Source organism: Pseudophryne corroboree, chromosome 6 (genome assembly GCF_028390025.1).
Source record: "Pseudophryne corroboree isolate aPseCor3 chromosome 6, aPseCor3.hap2, whole genome shotgun sequence".
NCBI classification, from domain to species: Eukaryota; Metazoa; Chordata; class Amphibia; order Anura; family Myobatrachidae; genus Pseudophryne; species Pseudophryne corroboree.
In genome coordinates, this window is record NC_086449.1 from 514,700,196 (window position 1) to 514,722,095 (window position 21,900).

General features: G+C 47.9%; 1 protein-coding gene across 1 annotated transcript in view; it reads right to left on the reverse strand.

Annotated features, from left to right (window-relative positions):
• TBC1D15 (TBC1 domain family member 15) overlaps positions 1-21,900 on the reverse strand; it is a 353,328-nt gene that overhangs the window by 243,973 nt on the left and 87,455 nt on the right. The window contains exon 4 of the mRNA XM_063927455.1: positions 17,185-17,323. Coding sequence (XP_063783525.1) covers positions 17,185-17,323 — 139 coding nt within the window. The remainder of the gene's footprint in view (positions 1-17,184; positions 17,324-21,900) is intronic.

A 21,900-nucleotide genomic window follows, 5' to 3' on the forward strand; every position in this document is an offset into this window, starting at 1 on the left:
AAATCATGGAGTAGCAAGCAGTCTATAGATTTATGCCCCATCAAGCTGATTTTGGATAAAGTGGTGAAGGGTGAAAGCAAATAACCCTTCAAATGCAACATATTTGTTGGAACTTCTAAAGCAGTATTGGGATAAAGTTCCTGAACAATATCTAATTTCCATTGTAGAAAGAATGCCAGTAGTGTGGTCAGCGGTTATATCTGCAAGAATTGGCTACTTTGAGGAGTCCAAATTTTAGATTGTTTTCTTAAAATGATTCTCTGATATATTTCTTTATTTACAACTGTTTATTTGGTCTATTCTTTATTTTCAGAGTATACTGAAAAATTAAACTGCATTAATTTCAAAACTGGAAAAATTAGGGTGTTACAACATTTTGGGCCAGGTGGGGTGTGTGTACAAGCACTTGTTCATTATCTTTACACTTAAAGTACCCACGTATGCAAATATTTTGTGGGTTGTAACCAGAATATCTTTCTCATACAATCTTTTCACTGAACAATTAGTAAATATTAGTTTTATATTGCATACAAACAGAAAATAAAATTAGTTGGTCAGTGTTGTCAAACACCTAGTTATACAATTGTTTTCAAGGACTGGGCAATCAAAATTTTAAAACTTAAAAGATATCTTCTGTCTATTGGAATAGATCTATAAAATCAGAAAAAAGCATAGAAATTTAGCACATCTACGATCAGCTTCCCTGACATGCGGGGGGACATCCAGCTCAGGGCTAGTCCGCCCCGCATGTCAGGCCCTGCCCCGTTGCACAAGTACAAAAGCATCACACAGCGGCGATGCTTTTGTACTGGTAGAGTAGCTCCCCACCAGTGCATCTCCTGCACGCTGGCACGGAGCTACTCGTCGCTGCTCGGGTCGCAGCGGCTGCGCTTGATGTCACACAGTCGCCGCGTCCGCCACCCCCAACGGTCCGGACACGCCTGCGTTGCCTGGACCGCGCCCCCTAACCGGCGGCCTAAAGCTGCCCGCCCCCTTCCGCCCAGCTACCGCCTCTGCCTGTCAATCAGGCAGAGGCGATCACAGGGCTAAGACAGCCGTCGGCTATCTGGAATGCATAGATCAAACATATTTGCTGCTATAACTGTAAGGGTTGTGTCTGTACATAGCAATGTTTTTGAATACTTTCCTTCTGGGGACCGTTTATGAACCATGGAGACAAACTTTTTTTTCAGAATATTTGTCTGTCTGTTTGTTCTGGTATCACGCAAAAACTACCAGATGAATTTGGATTGTGTTTTCACTATTGTATAGCTTATACCCATTTCACACCACACAAATAACCCGGTATCGACCCGGCATATTGTGAAAGGGGCATAGCCAAAATCTCGGGTCGCCTGACCCGGCAATTCAACCCGGGAATAAAGCAGTGTTATACCTGGGTTGAATACCATGACAGTGGCTGCGCAACCAGGCTCCCGGGTCTATGCGTCCCGGGACCAGTTTACTACAGCAGGGAGAGGTGGCACGGAGATGATCTCATCTAACAGCGCCGCCCCCGACGCCGGCTCCGTTCCCCGCTGCTATGGCAAGCCGCCCGGCATATTGCCGGGTCTGGGAAGCCTGCAGCAGCGGCCAATGCCAGATCCCACCCGGGAAGGACCCGTTTCCAATTCCCGGGTGGGATCCGGCATTGGCAGTGTGAAAGGGGTATTAGTGACCTAATAAGAAACCGAGGTATGTATGATAATGATGTGACAACAGGGAGAGGAGTAATAAAGGAACAAATAGATGCTTGACAATCAGCACACTGAAAGTTGGTGTTACAATCATGCTTCTGCGGAATATGACTCCGCCCAAGTTAGGCAACGGAACCTGACTTAAGGGTCTATTTACTAAGCCCTGAAGAGAGAGATAAAGTAAAAGTAGACGGAGCTAAAGTACCAGTCAACCAGCTCCTGTCATTTTTCAAACACAGCCTGTAACATGGAGTTAGGAGCGGATTGGCTGGTACTTTATCTCTGTCTACTTCAGCTCTCTCCACGGTTTAGTAAGTAGACCCTTAGTCCAAACCGGGCGGGAGAGTGCGGACGACTCTGCAGCACCGACTGAGCAAACACAAGGTCCTCATCAGCCAGGGTATCAAACTTATAGAACTTTGCAAAAGTGTTTGAACCTGACCAGGTAGCTGCTCGGCAAAGCTGTAAAGCCGAGACGCCTCGGGCAGCCGCCCAAGAAGAGCCCACCTTCCTAGTGGAATGGGCCTTTACTGAATTTGGTAACGGCAAACCCGCCATAGAATAAGCCTGCTGAATCGTGTTATAGATCCAGCGAGCAATAGTCTGCTTCGAAGCAGGAGCACCAACTTTGTTGGCTGCATACAGGACAAACAGTGCTTCTGTTTTCCTAACCCGAGCCGTCCTGGCGACATAGATTTTTAAGGCCCTGACTACATCCAGGGACTTGGAATCCTCCAAGTCACCCGTAGCCACAGGCACCACAATAGGTTGGTTCATATGAAATGAAGAAACCACCTTAGGCAAAAATTGAGGACGAGTCCTCAACTCTGCTCTATCCACATGGAAGGTCAAATAGGGGCTCTTGTGAGACAAGGCCGCCAATTCGGACACCCGCCTTGCAGATGCCAAGGCCAACAACATGACCACCTTCCAAGTCAGAAATTTCAATTCAACCGTTTGAAGAGGTTCAAACCAGTGAGACTTCAGGAACCGCAACACCACGTTAAGGTCCCAAGGTGCCACTGGGAGCACAAAAGGTGGCTGATTGTGCAGCACTCCCTTTTCAAAAGTCTGGACTTCTGGGAGAGAAGCCAATTCCTTCTGAAAAAAAATAAACAGGGCCGAAATCTGTACCTTAATGGAGCCTAATTTTAGGCCCATATCTACTCCTGTCTGTAGAAAGTGGAGAAAACGGCCCAGATGGAAATCTTCCGTAGGAGCATTCTTGGCTTCACACCAAGAAACATATATCCTCCAGATACGGTGATAATGTTTTGCCGTCACCTCCTTCCTAGCCTTTATCAGAGTAGGGATGACTTCCTCCGGAATACCTTTCCCCGCTAGGATTCGGTGTTCAACTGCCATGCCGTCAAACGTAACCGTGGTAAGTCTTGGAACACGCAGGGCCCCTGTTGTAACAGGTCCTCCCTGAGGGGAAGAGGCCATGGATCTTCTGTGAGCATCTCCTGAAGATCTGAATACCAGGCCCTTCGAGGCCAATCTGGAACAATACGGATTGTTTTCACTCTTTTTTGTCTTATGATTCTCAATATTTTTGAGATGAGAGGAAGAGGGGGGAACACATATACCGACTGAAACACCCAAGGTGTCACCAGGGCGTCTACCGCTACTGCCTGAGGGTCCCTTGACCTGGCACAATACCTCCGAAGCTTCTTGTTGAGGCGTGACGCCATCATGTTTATGGCCCTCATTCCGAGTTGTTCGCTCGGTAATTTCCTTCGCATCGCAGCGATTTTCCGCTAACTGCGCATGCGCAATGTTCGCACTGCGACTGCGCCAAGTAAATTTGCTATGCAGTTAGGTATTTTACTCACGGCATTGCGAGGTTTTTTCTTCGTTCTGGTGATCGTAATGTGATTGACAGGAAGTGGGTGTTTCTGGGCGGAAACAGGCCGTTTTATGGGAGTGTTTGAAAAAAAACGCTACCGTTTCTGGGAAAAAGGCGGGAGTGGCTGGAGAAACGGAGGAGTATCTGGGCGAACGCTGGGTGTGTTTGTGACGTCAAACCAGGAACGACAAGCACTGAACTGATCGCACTGGAAGAGTAAGTCTCGAACTACTCAGAAACTGCACAGAGAAGTCTGTTCGCAATATTGCGAATCTTTCGTTCGCAATTTTGCTAAGCTAAGATTCACTCCCAGTAGGCGGCGGCTTAGCGTGTGCAAAGCTGCTAAAAGCAGCTTGCGAGCGAACAACTCGGAATGAGGGCCTATGTGAGGAATTACCCAAAGACTTGTTATCTCTGTAAAAACGTCTTGATGAAGTCCCCACTCTCCTGGATGGAGATCGTGTCTGCTGAAGAATTCTGCTTCCTAGTTGTCCACTACCGGAATGAAGACCGCTGACAGAGTGCTTACGTGATTTTTCCACCCAGCGAAGAATCCTGGTGGCTTTCGCCATTGCCACTCTGCTCCTTGTCCCGCCTTGGCGGTTCACATGAGCCACGGCTGTGACGTTGTCTGATTGAATCAGAACCGGTAGGTCGCGAAGAAGATTCTCCGCTTGTCGTAGGCCGTTGTATATGGCCCTCAATCAGTACGTTGATGTGTAGACAAGCCTCCTGGCTTGACCATAGCCCCTGAAAATTTCTTCCTTGTGTGACTGCTCCCCATCCTCGGAGGCTCGCGTCCGTGGTCACCAGAACCCAGTCTTGAATGCCGAACCTGCGACCTTCTAGAAGGAGAGCACTTTGCAGCCACCACAGGAGAGACACCCTAGCCCGGGGGGACAGGCTTATCTTCTGATGTATTAGTAGATGGGACCCTGACCACTTGTCCAGGAGGTCCCACTGAAACGTCCTTGCATGAAACCTGCCGAAGGGGATGGCCTCGTAGGCTGCCACCATTTTTCCCAGAACTCGAGTGCATTGATGAACAGACACTCTTTTTGGTTTTAGCAAGTCTCTGACCATGTTCTGGAGGCCCTGGGCTTTTTCCATCGGGAGAAAAACCCTCTTCTGTTCCGTGTCCAGAATCATGCCTAGGAATGATAGTCGAGTCGTTGGAATCAATTGTGACTTTGGCAGATTGAGAATCCAACCGTGTTGTTGTAGCACTCTCAGGGAGAGCGACACGCTCTTCTGCAATTGATCTCTCGATCTTGCTTTTATCAGGAGATCGTCCAAGTATGGGATAATTGTGACTCCCTGCCTGCGCAGGAGCACCATCATCTCCGCCATCACCTTGGTGAAAATCCTCGGGACCGTGGAAAGCCCAAACGGCAACGTCTGAAACTGGTAATGACAGTCCCGTACAGCGAATCTCAGGTATGCCTGATGAGGAGGATATATGGGGACATGAAGGTATGCATCCTTTATGTCGATTGACACCATAAAATCCCCCCCTTCCAGACTGGAGATCACAGCCCGGAGCGATTTCATCTTGAATTTGAACTTTTTCAAGTACAGGTTTAGGGATTTTAGATTTAAAATGGGTCTGACCGAACCATCCGGCTTCGGGACCACGAACAGGGTCGAATAGTACCCTTACCCCTGTTGGACTAGGGGAACCTTGACAATCACTTGCTGTTGACACAGCTTTTGAATTGCAGCTAACACTACTTCCCTCTCTGGGGAAGAAGCTGGCAAGGTCGACTTGAAAAATCGGCGAGGGGACACCTCTTCGAATTCCAGTTTGTAGCCTTGGGATACAATATCCAAAGCCCAAGGATCCACGTCTGACAGAACCCAGACCTGGCTGAAGAGTCGAAGACGTGCCCCCACTGGTGCGGACTCCCTCAGTGGAGCCCCAGCGTCATGCGGTGGATTTAGTAGAAGCCGGGGAGGACTTCTGCTCCTGGGAACTAGCCGGAGCAGGTGCTCTCTTTCCTCTACCCCAGTGATTTTCAACCTTTTTTTACTCGCGGCACACCGAACAATATTTCAAAATTGCCAAGGCACACTATCAGTTCCCCACAAACAAAAAAACAAAAAACACACATTGGCCCTCACAGTGAAGAAAAAAAAAATCCACACATACGGGTAAATTTACTAAGGTGGGAGTTTTTTTAGAACTGGTGATGTTGCCCATAGCAACCAATCAGATTCTACTTAACATTTGTCTAGCTGCTTCTAGAAGATAATAGATACAATCTGATTGGTTGCTATGGGCAACATCACCAGTTCTAAAAATCTCCCACCTTAGTAAATTTACCCCATACTGTACATTGGCCTACACAGAAAAAACATTCACATTGCTCCCCACATAAATCCTATTGCTCCCCACATAAATCAATCACATTGCTCCCCACATAAATCATGTTGCTCACACATAAATCAATCACATTTCTCCTCACATAAATCCTATTGCTCCCCACATGAATTATTCAGATTGTTCCCCCCATAAATCCATAAATCCTATTGCTCCCCACAGGAGAGATAACATAACAAATATTAGCCCCTACCGGTCAGCTGTTCTCCTCCCTGTCCCTCAGTGGCGGGGGTTGTTCATAGTGTAGTGCTGCGAATACTAAGCAGCAGGAGGTCGGGCAGGTGTGGATGTGGGTGGGCAAGGAAAGCTGTGGATGCAGGCGGGAACTGGAAGATGTGTATGCAGGTGGATGGGCTGGCTGGGTGGTGAGATGCGGCGGCTGTGACCTATGGTATCACACCGCCGTGTCATCAAGGCATAGGTCACGGCCAGAGCATGATTGATCCTCTAAGAAGAGCCCGGGCCAACAGTGCACTTTGAAGGTGCAAGAAGCTGCTCTGGCTCCGCGGCACACCTTGCAACTGGTCGCGGCACACTAGTGTGCCACGACACACTGGTTGAAAAAGCCTGCTCTACCCTTACCTCTGGCGAGGAAAGATGAGCCCCGACCTCTTCTGGACTTATGCGACCGAAAGGACTGCATCTGATATTGTGGAGTTTTCTTTTGCTGTGGGGGAACAAAAGGCAAAAAGGTAGATTTACCCGCGGTAGCTGTGGCAACCAGGTCCGCGAGACCTTCCCCAAATAAAACTTCACCTTTGTATGGCAAAACCTCCATATGCTTCTTTGAGTCGGCATCACCCGTCCATTGGCGGGTCCACAGGGCTCGCCTAGCAGAAATCGTCATGGCGTTGGCTCTCGAACCCAGCAGCCCAACGTCTCTTTGAGCGTCCCTCTTATATAGAAGACTGCGTCTTTAATGTGGCCTAAGGTCAATAAAATGGTATCCCTGTCTAGGGTATCAAGGTCAGCTGACAAGGTATCTGTCCAAGCTGCAACTGCACTAATAATAAAGGGGTTTTACAGGTGCGCCTGAGAAGGATTGTGTCTGCAAAGAATAGTAAAAATTACCTCTTTTCCTGATTTAGAATACAATTGGTAGGTTACTGTGGTCAACAAATGAAAATAAGTAAGTAAATATCTTGATAATCACAAATGAGAATAAGTAAGTGAGTAATGGTCTTGATAATAACAAGTAGGCAGTAAACAATATAATGAAAATAAAACTTGTCTTTTTATTTTTAGAATATGTTGTTATATCTATTGCTTTAAGAATGAATGAAAAAAGGGGGGGGGAGGGGGGTAACGGGGAGTTGTGGGCTAGGGAGAGATTGAACTGCTAACAATGTAGCAGTGAAAAAAATCCCTGAATGTATACAGGTGTGAATAGGAATATAGTTATTGTGGTAGTTACACTTCAGAAAAGTGGCGTCCCACCTCTGAGTGAAGTCTGAGATAATTGAAATTGTCCAGAGCTGATGATGGAGCCAAAATGTCTTTTTGGCACCGGTGGGATCCAAAAGCAAAAACAAAAAGAAAAATAAGAATTTACTTACCGATAATTCTATTTCTCATAGTCCGTAGTGGATGCTGGGACTTCCATAAGGACCATGGGGAATAGCGGCTCCGCAGGAGACTGGGCACAAAAAGTAAAAGCTTTAGACTAGCTGGTGTGCACTGGCTCCTCCCCCTATGACCCTCCTCCAAGCCTCAGTTAGGATACTGTGCCCGGACGAGCGTACATAATAAGGAAGGATTTTGAATCCCGGGTAAGACTCATACCAGCCACACCAATCACACTGTACAACCTGTGATCTGAACCCAGTTAACAGTATGATAAACGTAGGAGCCTCTGAAAAGATGGCTCACAACAATAAACAACCGATTTTTTTGTAACAATAACTATATACAAGTATTGCAGACAATCCGCACTTGGGATGGGCGCCCAGCATCCACTACGGACTATGAGAAATAGAATTATCGGTAAGTAAATTCTTATTTTCTCTGACGTCCTAGTAGATGCTGGGACTTCCGTAAGGACCATGGGGATTATACCAAAGCTCCCAAACGGGCGGGAGAGTGCGGATGACTCTGCAGCACCGAATGAGAGAACTCCAGGTCCTCCTCAGCCAGGGTATCGAATTTGTAAAATTTTGCAAACGTGTTTGCCCCTGACCAAGTAACTGCTCGGCAAAGTTGTAAAGCCGAGACCCCTCGGGCGGCCGCCCAAGATGAGCCCACTTTTCTTGTGGAATGGGCTTTAACAGATTTTGGCTGTGGCAGTCCTGCCACAGAATGTGCAAGCTGAATTGTACTACAAATCCAACGAGCAATCGTCTGCTTAGAAGCAGGAGCATCCAGCTTGTTGGGTGCATACAGGATAAACAGCGAGTCAGATTTTCTGACTCCAGCCGTCCTGGAAACATATATTTTCAGGGCCCTGACTACGTCCAACAACTTGGAGTCCTCCAAGTCCCTAGTAGCCGCAGGCACCACAATAGGTTGGTTTATGTGAAACGCTGAAACCACCTTAGGGAGAAATTGAGGACGAGTCCTCAATTCTGCCCTGTCTGAATGAAAAATTAGGTAAGGGCTTTTATATGACAAAGCCGCCATTTCTGAGACACGCCTGGCTGACGCCAGAGCTAACAGCATGACCACCTTCCATGTGAGATATTTTAATTCCACAGAGGTGAGTGGTTCAAACCAATGTGATTTTAGGAACCCTAAAACTACATTGAGATCCCAAGGTGCCACTGGTGGCACAAAAGGAGGTTGTATATGCAGTACCCCCTTGACAAACGTCTGAACTTCAGGCAATGAAGCCAGTTCTTTCTGGAAGAAGATCGACAGGGCCGAAATTTGAACCTTAATGGATCCTAATTTTAGGCCCATAGACAGTCCTGCTTGCAGGAAATGTAGGAAACGACCCAGTTGAAATTCCTCTGTGGGGGCCTTCTTAGCCTCACACCAGGAAACATATTTTCGCCAAATGCGGTGATAATGTTTCGCAGTTACATCCTTCCTGGCTTTGATCAGGGTAGGGATGACTTCATCTGGAATGCCTTTTTCCATCAGGATCCGGCGTTCAACCGCCATGCCGTCAAACGCAGCCGCGGTAAGTCTTGGAACAGACAAGGACCCTGCTGGAGCAGGTCCTTTCTTAGAGGTAGAGGCCACGGGTCCTCCGTGAGCATCTCTTGCAGTTCCGGGTACCAAGTTCTTCTTGGCCAATCCGGAGCCACGAGTATAGTCTTCACTCCTCTCCTTCTTATGATTCTCAGTACTTTTGGAATGAGAGGTAGAGGAGGGAACACATACACCGACTGGTACACCCACGGTGTTACCAGAGCGTCCACCGCTTGAGACGGGACGCCATCATGTCCACCTTTGGTTTTTCCCAACGGTTTACAATCACTTGAAAGACTTCTGGGTGAAGTCCCCACTCCCCCGGGTGGAGGTCGTGTCTGCTGAGGAAGTCTGCTTCCCAGTTGTCCACTCCCGGAATGAACACTGCTGACAGTGCCACCACATGATTTTCCGCCCAGCGAAGAATCCTTGCAGCTTCTGCCATTGCCCTCCTGCTTCTTGTGCCGCCCTGTCTGTTGACGTGGGCGACTGCCGTGATGTTGTCCGATTGGATCAATACCGACTGACCCTGAAGCAGAGGCCTTGCTTGACTTAGGGCATTGTAAATGGCCCTTAGTTCCAGGATATTTATGTGAAGAGACGTTTCCATGCTTGACCACAAGCCTTGGAAATTTCTTCCCTGTGTGACTGCTCCCCAGCCTCTCAGGCTGGCATCGGTGGTCACCAGCATCCAATCCTGAATGCCGAATCTGCGGCCCTCTAGAAGATGAGCACTCTGTAACCACCACAGGAGAGACACCCTTGTCCTTGGAGATAGGGTTATCCGCTGATGCATCTGAAGATGCGATCCGGACCATTTGTCCAGCAGATCCCACTGAAAAGTTCTTGCATGGAATCTTCCGAATGGAATCGCTTCGTAAGAAGCCACCATTTTTCCCAGGACTCTCGTGCATTGATGCACTGACACTTGGCCTGGTTTTAGGAGTTTCCTGACTAGCTCGGATAACTCCCTGGCCTTCTCCTCCGGGAGAAACACCTTTTTCTGGACTGTGTCCAGAATCATCCCCAGGAACAGTAGACGTGTTGTTGGAATCAGCTGTGATTTTGGGATATTTAGGATCCACCCGTGCTGACGTAGCACTACCTGAGATAGTGCTACTCCGACCTCTAACTGTTCCCTGGACCTTGCCCTTATCAGGAGATCGTCCAAGTAAGGGATAATTAAGACGCCTTTTCTTCGAAGAAGAATCATCATTTCAGCCATTACCTTGGTAAAGACCCGTGGTGCCGTGGACAATCCAAACGGCAGCGTCTGAAACTGATAATGACAGTTTTGTACCACAAACCTGAGGTACCCTTGGTGAGAAGGGTAGATTGGGACATGGAGATAAGCATCTTTGATGTCCAGAGACACCATATAGTCCCCTTCTTCCAGGTTCGCTATCACTGCTCTGAGTGACTCCATCTTGAATTTGAACCTTTTTATGTAAGTGTTCAAGGATTTTAGATTTAAAATTGGTCTCACCGAGCCGTCCGGCTTCGGTACCACAAACAGCGTGGAATAATACCCCTTTCCCTGTTGTAGGAGGGGTACCTTGATTATCACCTGCTGGGAATACAGCTTGTGAATAGCTTCCACTACCGCCTCCCTGTCGGAGGGAGACGTTGGTAGAGCAGACTTCAGGAACCGGCGAGGGGGAGACGTCTCGAATTCCAATTTGTACCCCTGTGATACTACCTGCAGGATCCAGGGGTCCACTTGCGAGTGAGCCCACTGCGCGCTGAAATTCTTGAGACGGCCCCCCACCGTGCCTGAGTCCGCTTGTAAGGCCCCAGCGTCATGCTGAAGACTTGGCAGAAGCGGGGGAGGGCTTCTGCTCCTGGGAAGAGGCTGCCTGGTGCAGTCTTTTTCCCCTTCCTCTGCCCCGGGGCAGAAATGAGTGGCCTTTTGCCCGCTTGCCCTTATGGGAACGAAAGGACTGAGTTTGAAAAGACGGTGTCTTTTTCTGCTGAGAGGTGACCTGGGGTAAAAAGGTGGATTTTCCAGCCGTTGCTGTGGCCACCAGGTCCGATAGACCGACCCCAAATAACTCCTCCCCTTTATACGGCAATAGTTCCATATGTCGTTTGGAATCCGCATCACCTGACCACTGTCGCGTCCATAACGCTCTTCTGGCAGAAATGGACATCGCACTCACTCTAGATGCCAGGGTGCAAATATCCCTCTGTGCATCTCGCATATATAGTAATGCATCCTTTAAATGCTCTATAGTTAATAATATACTGTCCCTATCCAGGGTATCAATATTTTCAGTCAGGGAATCCGACCAAGCCACTCCAGCACTGCACATCCAGGCTGAGGCGATTGCTGGTCGCAGTATAACACCAGTATGTGTGTATATACCTTTTAGGATATTTTCCAGCCTTCTATCAGCTGGTTCCTTAAGGGCGGCCGTATCGGGAGACGGTAACGCCACTTGTTTTGATAAGCGTGTGAGCGCCTTATCTACCCTAGGGGGTGTTTCCCAACGCGCCCTAACCTCTGGCGGGAAAGGGTATAGTCACACACCTCATTTAATTCATCTGATTCAGGAAAAACTACTGGTAGTTTTTTCACACCCCACATAATACCCTTTTTTGTGGTACTTGTAGTGTCAGAAATATTCAATGCCTCCTTCATTGCCGTGATCATATAACGTGTGGCCCTACTGGACATTACGTTTGTCTCCTCACCGTCGACACTGGATTCAGTATCCGTGTCTGGGTCTGTGTCGACCATCTGAGGTAACGGGCGTTTTAGCGCTCCCGACGGTGTCTGAGACGCCTGAACAGGCACTAATTGATTTGCCGGCTGTCTCATGTCGTCAACAGTTTTTTGCAAAGTGCTGACACTGTCACGTAATTCTTTAAATACGACCATCCAGTCAGGTGTCGACTCCCTAGGGGGTGACATCACTAACACAGGCAATTGCTCTGCTTCCACATCATTTTCCTCCTCATACATGTCGACACAATCGTACCGACACCCAGCACACACACAGGGAATGCTCTGAAAGAGGACAGGACCCCACGAGCCCTTTGGGGAGACAGAGGGAGAGTTTGCCAGCACACACCAGAGCGCTATATATATACAGGGATAACCTTATGTAAGTGTTACTCCCTTTATAGCTGCTGTTTTATATTAGCTGCCAATAGTGCCCCCCCTCTCTTGTTTTACCCTGATTCTGTAGCAGGACTGCAGGGGAGAGTCTGGGAGCCTTCCTTCCAGCGGAACTGTGAGGGAAAATGGCGCTTGTGTGCTGAGGAGATAGGCTCCGCCCCCTTCACGGCGGCCTTTTCTCCCGCTTTTTTTTTTTTTTTTTTAGGAAAACTGGCAGGGGTGAAGTGCATCCATATAGCCCAGGAGCTATATGTGATGTATTTCTTTAGCCATATAAGGTTTAAACATGTTTTATTGCTCCCCCCCAGCGTCCTGCACCCTCAGTGACCGGAGTGTGAAGTGTGCTGAGAGCAATGGCGCACAGCTGCAGTGCTGTGCGCTACCTTATCTGAAGACAGGAACGTCTTCTGCCGCCGATTTCTCCGGACCTCTTCGCTCTTCTGGCTCTGTAAGGGGGCCGGCGGCGCGGCTCCGGGACCCATCCAGGCTGAACCTGTGATCGTCCCTCTGGAGCTAATGTCCAGTAGCCAAGAAGCCCAAACCACTCTGCACGCAGGTGAGTTCGCTTCTTCTCCCCTTAGTCCCACGATGCAGTGAGCCTGTTGCCAGCAGGACTCACTGAAAATAAAAAAACTATTTAAACTTTTACTTCTAAGCAGCTCAGGAGAGCCACCTAGCATGCACCCTTCTCGTTCGGGCACAAAAATCTAACTGAGGCTTGGAGGAGGGTCATAGGGGGAGGAGCCAGTGCACACCAGCTAGTCTAAAGCTTTTACTTTTTGTGCCCAGTCTCCTGCGAAGCCGCTATTCCCCATGGTCCTTACGGAAGTCCCAGCATCCACTAGGACGTCAGAGAAATAAGGGGTACCCCTGAGTTGCCACTGGCAATAAGGGGTCAGGATAGGGCTAATGCTAGGGTAGTGAGGAGTCCGGACAGACCGTACCCCTCTACGCCCTGGATCACCCCGATGTCGCTCTAATGAGCGCACCGTGGTGCCCTGGGCAGAAGGGGATCGATCGTGAGTCTTGGAGAGAGAGGTAGGGGCTGCTTCTAGCACTGTCAGTGCTGTCCACCGCGCCTTCTCCTCTCCTACAGAGTCCCTTACCTCTAGTTTCTGCTCCGTCTCCTTTTTCCCTCTGCCAGCGGTCTGTTCCGTGTCTGCTTCACCCGGCAACGCGTCCTCCCGCACTTCCGGGTATTCCGTCCACGTGACTAGGCTCAGGTGTCCCCGGGTCTCGTCTCTAGTGTCTTTCTTCCTTCCTCCTCCAGGTCACCGTTCAGTCGCTCTGTTAATTCGACAGGAGTAATGAGAAATAATTGTAAATGAGTTTGTATGATTGATGAATCATACAAAACTGAGTCTAGTCACGTGGACGGAATACCCGGAAGTGCGGGAGGACGCGTTGCCGGGTGAAGCAGACACGGAACAGACCGCTGGCAGAGGGAAAAAGGAGACGGAGCAGAAACTAGAGGTAAGGGACTCTGTAGGAGAGGAGAAGGCGCGGCGGACAGCACTGACAGTGCTAGAAGCAGCCCCTACCTCTCTCTCCAAGACTCACGATCGATCCCCTTCTGCCCAGGGCACCACGGTGCGCTCATTAGAGCGACATCGGGGTGATCCAGGGCGTAGAGGGGTACGGTCTGTCCGGAGTCCTCACTACCCTAGCATTAGCCCTATCCTGACCCCTTATTGCCAGTGGCAACTCAGGGGTACCCCTTATTTTCTTTTTGTTTTTGCTTTTGGATCCCACCGGTGCCAAAAAGAAATTTTAGCCCCAACATCAGCTCTGGACAATTTCAATTATCTCAGACTTCACTCAGAGGTGGGACGCCACTTTTCTGAAGTGTAACTACCACAATAACTATATTCCTATTCACACCTGTATACATTCAGGGATTTTTTTCACTGCTACATTGTTAGCAGTTCAATCTCTCCCTAGCCCACAACTCCCCGTTACCCCCCTCCCCCCCCCTTTTTTCATTCATTCTTAAAGCAATAGATATAACAACATATTCTAAAAATAAAAAGACAAGTTTTATTTTCATTATATTGTTTACTGCCTTCTTGTTATTATCAAGACCATTACTCACTTACTTACTCTCATTTGTGATTATCAAGATATTTACTTACTTATTTTCATTTGTTGACCACAGTAACCTACCAATTGTATTCTAAATCAGGAAAAGAGGTCATTTTTACTATTCTTTGCAGACACAATCCTTCTCAGGCGCACCTGTAAAACCCCTTTATTATTCTTGTTTATGTGAAGTCATTTTTGGAGGTGCTTCATTTACAGGCTGCAGCCCACACAGAATATCCAGACACACGAGCGCTATTTACCCGATTGTGCAACTGCACTACACACCCATGCCGATGCTATTGCCGGTCTGAGCAAAGCACCTGTATGCGCATAAATAGACTTTAAATTAGTTTCCTGTCTGCGATCAGCAGGATCCTTGAGGGCTGCCGTGTCCGGAGACGGTAGCGCCACCTTCTTGGACAGGCATGTTAAAGCCTTGTCCACCCTGGGTGAAGATTCCCAACGTACCCTGTCCTGTGCAGGGAAAGGATACGCCATAAGAATCCTTTTGGGAATCTGCAGTTTTTTATCAGGAGTTTCCCAAGCTTTTTCAAATAACTCGTTAAGCTAATGGGATGGGGGAAAGGTTACCTCAGGTTTCTTTTCCTTATACATGCGCACCCTCGTGTCAGGGACCGAGGGGTCATCTGTGATATGCAAAACATATTTTATTGCAATAATCATATAATGAATACTTTTGGTCACCCTTGGGTGTAACCTCGCATTATCGTAGTCGACACTGGAGTCAGAATCCGTGTCGGTATCAGTGTCTGCTATTTGGGATAGGGGACGTTTTTGAGACCCAGAAGGGCCCGGTGACCCAGTCGAAGCGGTGGATTGACTCCCAGCTTTTTCTCTGGACTCTGCTTTGTCCAATCTCTTATGTAATAAGGTCACATTTGCATTTAAAACATTCCACATGTCCATCCAATCATGAGTCAGCGTTGCCGACGGAGACACCACAATCATCTGCTCTACCTCCTCCTTAGCTGAGCCTTCCACATCAGACATGCCGACACACTCGTACAGACACCCCCACACACACAGGGATATAGTTATAAGGAGACAGTTCCCCAAAAAGGCCCTTTGGAGACACAGAGAGAGAGTATGCCAACACACACCCAGCGCCAACTGACACTGGAAAATAATCTCCCAGATAATAGCGCTTTTATCTTAATCACTGTGTTAATACACTCACTGCGCCTTACAAGTGCCCCCCCTCCTCTTTTTAGCCCTGTGTCACCGTGTTCAGCAGGGGAGAGACCGGGGAGCCAGCTTCTCTGCAGATCTCTGTGGAGAGAAAGGCGCTGGTTAGTGCTGAGGGACCAAGCTCCGCCCCCTCCAGCGGCAGGCTTCGGTCCCACTCAAAATATCACAAAACTGGCGGGGGATTTATAGAATTACTGACTCCGCAGTGTCTAACCTTATAATGCCAGAATTAGAGGTGTTTATTGCTGCCCAGGGCGCCCCCCCTGCGCCCTGCACCCATCAGTACCCGCTAGTGTGTGTGTGGGAGCAATGGCGCGCAGCGTTACCGCTGCGCACTTACCTCAGTGAAGATCTGAAGTCTTCTGCCGCCTTGAAGTCTTCTTTTCTTCTTATACTCACCCAGCTTCTATCTTCCGGCTCTGCGAGGAGGACGGCGGCGCGGCTCTGGGACGAACAGCGAGGGGAGACCTGCGTTCCGACTCCCTCTGGAGCTAATGGTGTCCAGTAGCCTAAGAAGCAGAGCCTATCATTTAAGTAGGTCTGCTTCTCTCTCCTCAGTCTCACGGTGCAGGGAGCCTGTTGCCAGCAGTGCTCCCTGAAAATAAAAAACCTAACAAAATTCTTTATCAGAGAAACTCAGGAGAGCTCCCTGTAATGCAACCAATCTCCTCTGGGCACAGGATCTAACTGAGGTCTGGAGGAGGGGCATAGAGGGAGGAGCCAGTGCACACCCATTCTAAAGTTCTTTATAGTGCCCATATCTCCTGCGGAGCCCGTCTATACCCCATGGTCCTTACGGAGTCCCCAGCATCCTTTAGGACGTAAGAGAAACTCCAAATATTGTTTACAAAGAAATTATCTGACCCATGTGTACAATATAAAATATACATCACAATTTTACATGGCACTAATATCTTTGTAAAATTAGTTCCACTGAGCAATAACAGACATCTACGCGAGCAAAACCACGGGCAGTGACATAAATGGGAAGTTACTGGCCAGGGGTACTGACACCCTTTCAGTCTGTTTCTAACAGGCTGAGCAGAAAGTGAAGACTTGGGCCATGGGACAGTTACAGCCATTTAGAAGCACTTACTGTGGATGTAGAACCACTGCATCCACAGGAAGTGCTACTTATTTTTTATATAAAGGCATTGAATAATACACAAAGTAAAACTTATCCTTCCGGTTATATTTATGCAATACCTTAACAATATACACTGTTAATTATTGGGCAAACTAAAGACTACAAAAACACGATGTGTATAAAACAGAATGGCAACATTTAAATGCAAAGCAAATAATTTCCACTACTATGTTAGGATGATAGCTTGTGAATATTAAAAAATGTATAGTTTGAGTGCAGCAAAATGACTTATTTTGCTGCAGAGCAAGCGAACATAGCTACGTAGAATGTTTATATGCACTGTCAAATAAATCACTACGATGCCAAAAGGCACAAGATATTTTACAATGGAAAACTAAAAAAAGTAATAAGAAAAAATGGCCACATATTAATATTTTTGACATATGTATCTCACAGCAATGAGAATGCTTTACCTTTAATTTCCAGGAAGATAGACATTGTAATGAAACACTGCCCAAAAAATAAAATGTTTTGAAAACAGATTGTACTTGGTGTGATGGTAAATTACTACTAAAATGGAGCTAATGGTAAAATGTTTAGCTGTTGCAGTTTCAGCTTCTTAATACAAACCCCCATTTGCAAACTGCTTTTTCTTAAAAGAAACTGTGTTGACCATGTCCCACTCTGTTTCATAGCTGTTCTGCCGTTCAGCGCAACCAACAGTTCTTTCTTTTGGAGTCGGATTCCACTGTACAACTGAACTGGAGTCCTGGAAAATAAACAAGATAAATTCATTTACATAAAAAATGATTACAGAAAGAAAAAATATTTAGCAAATACCACCCTATAGTATATGTAAGTCTAATGGTGCTGGGTGCATTTAGGATCTCTAAATAGTTGCAGATTGTCGTCAAATGTGTATCAATAGTGGGATACAATGGACCTGGAATGAGGATAAGTAACTAAAAACATAGGGTCCTATTAAAACCCATTCCACTCATCATGGCAGAAATATAGCTTGGTCACTCCAATTCAGTAAAAAAAAATAAGAATTTACTTACCGATAATTCTATTTCTCGGAGTCCGTAGTGGATGCTGGGGTTCCTGAAAGGACCATGGGGAATAGCGGCTCCGCAGGAGACAGGGCACAAAAAGTAAAGCTTTACGATCAGGTGGTGTGTACTGGCTCCTCCCCCTATGACCCTCCTCCAAGCCTCAGTTAGGTACTGTGCCCGGACGAGCGTACACAATAAGGAAGGATTTATGAATCCCGGGTAAGACTCATACCAGCCACACCAATCACACCGTACAACCTGTGATCTAAACCCAGTTAACAGTATGATAACAGCGGAGCCTCTGAAAAGATGGCTCACAACAATAATAACCCGATTTTTGTAACTATGTACAAGTAATGCAGATAATCCGCACTTGGGATGGGCGCCCAGCATCCACTACGGACTCCGAGAAATAGAATTATCGGTAAGTAAATTCTTATATTCTCTATCGTCCTAGTGGATGCTGGGGTTCCTGAAAGGACCATGGGGATTATACCAAAGCTCCCAAACGGGCGGGAGAGTGCGGATGACTCTGCAGCACCGAATGAGAGAACTCCAGGTCCTCCTTAGCCAGGGTATCAAATTTGTAGAATTTTACAAACGTGTTCTCCCCCGACCACGTAGCCGCTCGGCAGAGTTGTAATGCCGAGACCCCTCGGGCAGCCGCCCAAGAAGAACCCACCTTCCTTGTGGAGTGGGCTTTTACCGATTTTGGCTGTGGCAGGCCTGCCACAGAATGTGCAAGCTGAATCGTACTACAAATCCAGCGAGCAATAGTCTGCTTAGACGCAGGAGCGCCCAACTTGTTGGGAGCATATAGTATAAACAGCGAGTCAGATTTCCTGACTCCAGCTGTCCTTGAAATGTATATTTTTAAAGCTCTGACAACGTCCAACAACTTGGAGTCCTCCAAGTCGCTTGTAGCCGCAGGCACTACAATAGGTTGGTTCAGATGAAATGCTGACACCACCTTAGGGAGAAAATGCGGACGAGTCCGCAGTTCTGCCCTGTCCGAATGGAAAATCAGATATGGGCTTTTGTAAGATAAAGCTGCCAGTTCTGACACTCTCCTGGCCGAAGCCAGGGCTAGTAGCATGGTCACTTTCCATGTGAGATATTTCAAATCCACAGTTTTTAGTGGTTCAAACCAATGAGATTTGAGAAAGTCCAAAACAACATTGAGATCCCACGGTGCCACTGGAGGCACCACAGGGGGCTGTATATGCAGCACTCCCTTAACAAAAATCTGGACTTCAGGACCTGAAGCCAATTCTTTTTGGAAGAAAATCGACAGGGCCGAAATTTGAACCTTAATAGATCCCAATTTGAGACCCATAGACAATCCTGATTGCAGGAAATGTAGGAATCGACCCAGTTGAAATTCCTCCGTCGGAGCACTCCGATCCTCGCACCACGCAACATATTTTCGCCAAATGCGGTGATAATGTTGCGCGGTTACTTCCTTCCTTGCTTTAATCAAAGTAGGAATGACTTCTTCCGGCATGCCTTTTTCCTTTAGGATCCGGCGTTCAACCGCCATGCCGTCAAACGCAGCCGCGGTAAGTCTTGAAACAGACAGGGACCCTGCTGAAGCAAGTCCCTTCTCAGAGGTAGAGGCCACGGATCTTCCGTGATCATCTCTTGAAGTTCCGGGTACCAAGTCCTTCTTGGCCAATCCGGAACCACTAGTATCGTTCTTACGCCTCTTTGCCGTATAATTCTCAATACTTTTGGTATGAGAGGCAGAGGAGGAAACGCATACACCGACTGGTACACCCAAGGCGTTACCAGCGCGTCCACAGCTATTGCCTGCGGATCTCTTGACCTGGCGCAATACCTGTCCAGTTTTTTGTTGAGGCGAGACGCCATCATGTCCACCATTGGTCTTTCCCAACGGGTTACCAGCATGTGGAAAACTTCTGGATGAAGTCCCCACTCTCCCGGGTGAAGGTCGTGTCTGCTGAGGAAGTCTGCTTCCCAGTTGTCCACTCCCGGGATGAACACTGCTGACAGTGCTATCACATGATTCTCTGCCCAGCGAAGAATCCTTGCAGCTTCTGCCATTGCACTCCTGCTTCTTGTGCCGCCCTGTCTGTTCACATGGGCGACTGCCGTGATGTTGTCCGACTGGATCAACACCGGTTTTCCTTGAAGCAGAGGTTCTGCCTGGCTTAGAGCATTGTAGATTGCTCTTAGTTCCAGAATGTTTATGTGAAGAGACGTTTCCAGGCTCGACCACACGCCCTGGAAGTTTCTTCCTTGTGTGACTGCTCCCCAGCCTCTCAGGCTGGCGTCCGTGGTCACCAGGATCCAATCCTGTATGCCGAATCTGCGGCCCTCCAATAGATGAGCACTCTGCAACCACCACAGAAGAGATACCCTTGTCCTTGGAGACAGGGTTATCCGCTGGTGCATCTGAAGATGCGACCCTGACCATTTGTCCAACAGATCCCTCTGGAAAATTCTTGCGTGGAATCTGCCGAATGGAATTGCTTCGTAAGAAGCCACCATTTTTCCCAGGACTCTTGTGCATTGATGTACAGACACCTTTCCTGGTTTTAGGAGGTTCCTGACAAGCTCGGATAACTCCTTGGCTTTTTCCTCCGGGAGAAAAACCTTTTTCTGAACCGTGTCCAGAATCATCCCTAGGAACAGCAGACGTGTTGTCGGAATTAACTGGGATTTTGGAATATTCAGAATCCACCCGTGCTGTTTTAGCACTTCTTGAGACAGTGCTAATCCCATCTCTAGCTGTTCTCTGGACCTTGCCCTTATTAGGAGATCGTCCAAGTATGGGATAATTAATACGCCTTTTCTTCGAAGAAGAATCATCATCTCGGCCATTACCTTGGTAAAGACCCGAGGTGCCGTGGACAATCCGAACGGCAGCGTCTGAAACTGATAGTGACAGTTCTGTACGACGAACCTGAGGTACCCCTGGTGTGAGGGGTAAATTGGAACGTGGAGATACGCATCCTTGATGTCCAAGGATACCATAAAGTCCCCTTCTTCCAGGTTCGCTATCACTGCTCTGAGTGACTCCATCTTGAACTTGAACTTCTTTATGTACAGGTTCAAGGATTTCAGATTTAGAATAGGTCTTACCGAGCCATCCGGCTTCGGTACCACAAATAGAGTGGAATAATACCCCTTTCCTTGTTGTAAAAGGGGTACCTTGACTATCACCTGCTGAGAGTACAGCTTGTGAATGGCTTCCAAGACCGTCACCCTGTCGGAGGGGGACGTTGGTAAAGCAGACTTCAGGAAACGGCGAGGTGGATCCGTCTCTAGTTCCAACCTGTACCCCTGAGATATTATCTGCAGGATCCAGGGATCTACCTGCGAGTGAGGCCACTGCGCGCTGAAATTCTTGAGACGACCCCCCACCGCCCCCGAGTCCGCTTGAGAAGCCCCAGCGTCATGCTGAGGCTTTTGTAGAAGCGGGGGAGGGCTTCTGTTCCTGGGAAGGAGCTGCCTGTTGCTGTCTCTTCCCCCTTCCTCTGCCTCGTGGCAGATATGAATATCCCTTTGCTCTCTTGTTTTTAAAGGAACGAAAGGGCTGCGGTTGAAAAGTCGGTGTCTTTTTCTGTTGGGGAGTGACTTGAGGTAAAAAGGTGGATTTCCCGGCTGTAGCCGTGGCCACCAAATCCGATAGACCGACACCAAATAACTCCTCCCCTTTATACGGCAAAACTTCCATATGCCGTTTTGAGTCCGCATCGCCTGACCACTGTCGCGTCCATAAACTTCTTCTGGCCGAAATGGACATAGCACTTACCCGTGATGCCAGTGTGCAGATATCCCTCTGTGCATCACGCATATAAAGAAATGCATCCTTTATTTGCTCTAAAGACAGTAAAACATTGTCCCTATCCAGGGTATCAATATTTTCAATCAGGGACTCTGACCAAGCTACCCCAGCACTGCACATCCAGGCTGTCGCTATAGCTGGTCGTAGTATAACACCTGTATGTGTGTATATACTTTTTTGGATATTTTCCATCCTCCTATCTGCTGGATCTTTAAGTGCGGCCGTCTCAGGAGAGGGTAACGCCACTTGTTTTGATAAGCGTGTGAGCGCCTTGTCCACCCTAGGAGGTGTTTCCCAGCGCGCCCTAACCTCTGGCGGGAAAGGGTATAAAGCCAATAACTTCTTTGAAATTAGCATTTTTTTATCGGGGGCAACCCACGCTTCATCACACACCTCATTTAATTCATCTGATTCAGGAAAAACTATAGGTAGTTTTTTCACACCCCACATGATACCCTGTTTTGTGGTACCTGTAGTATC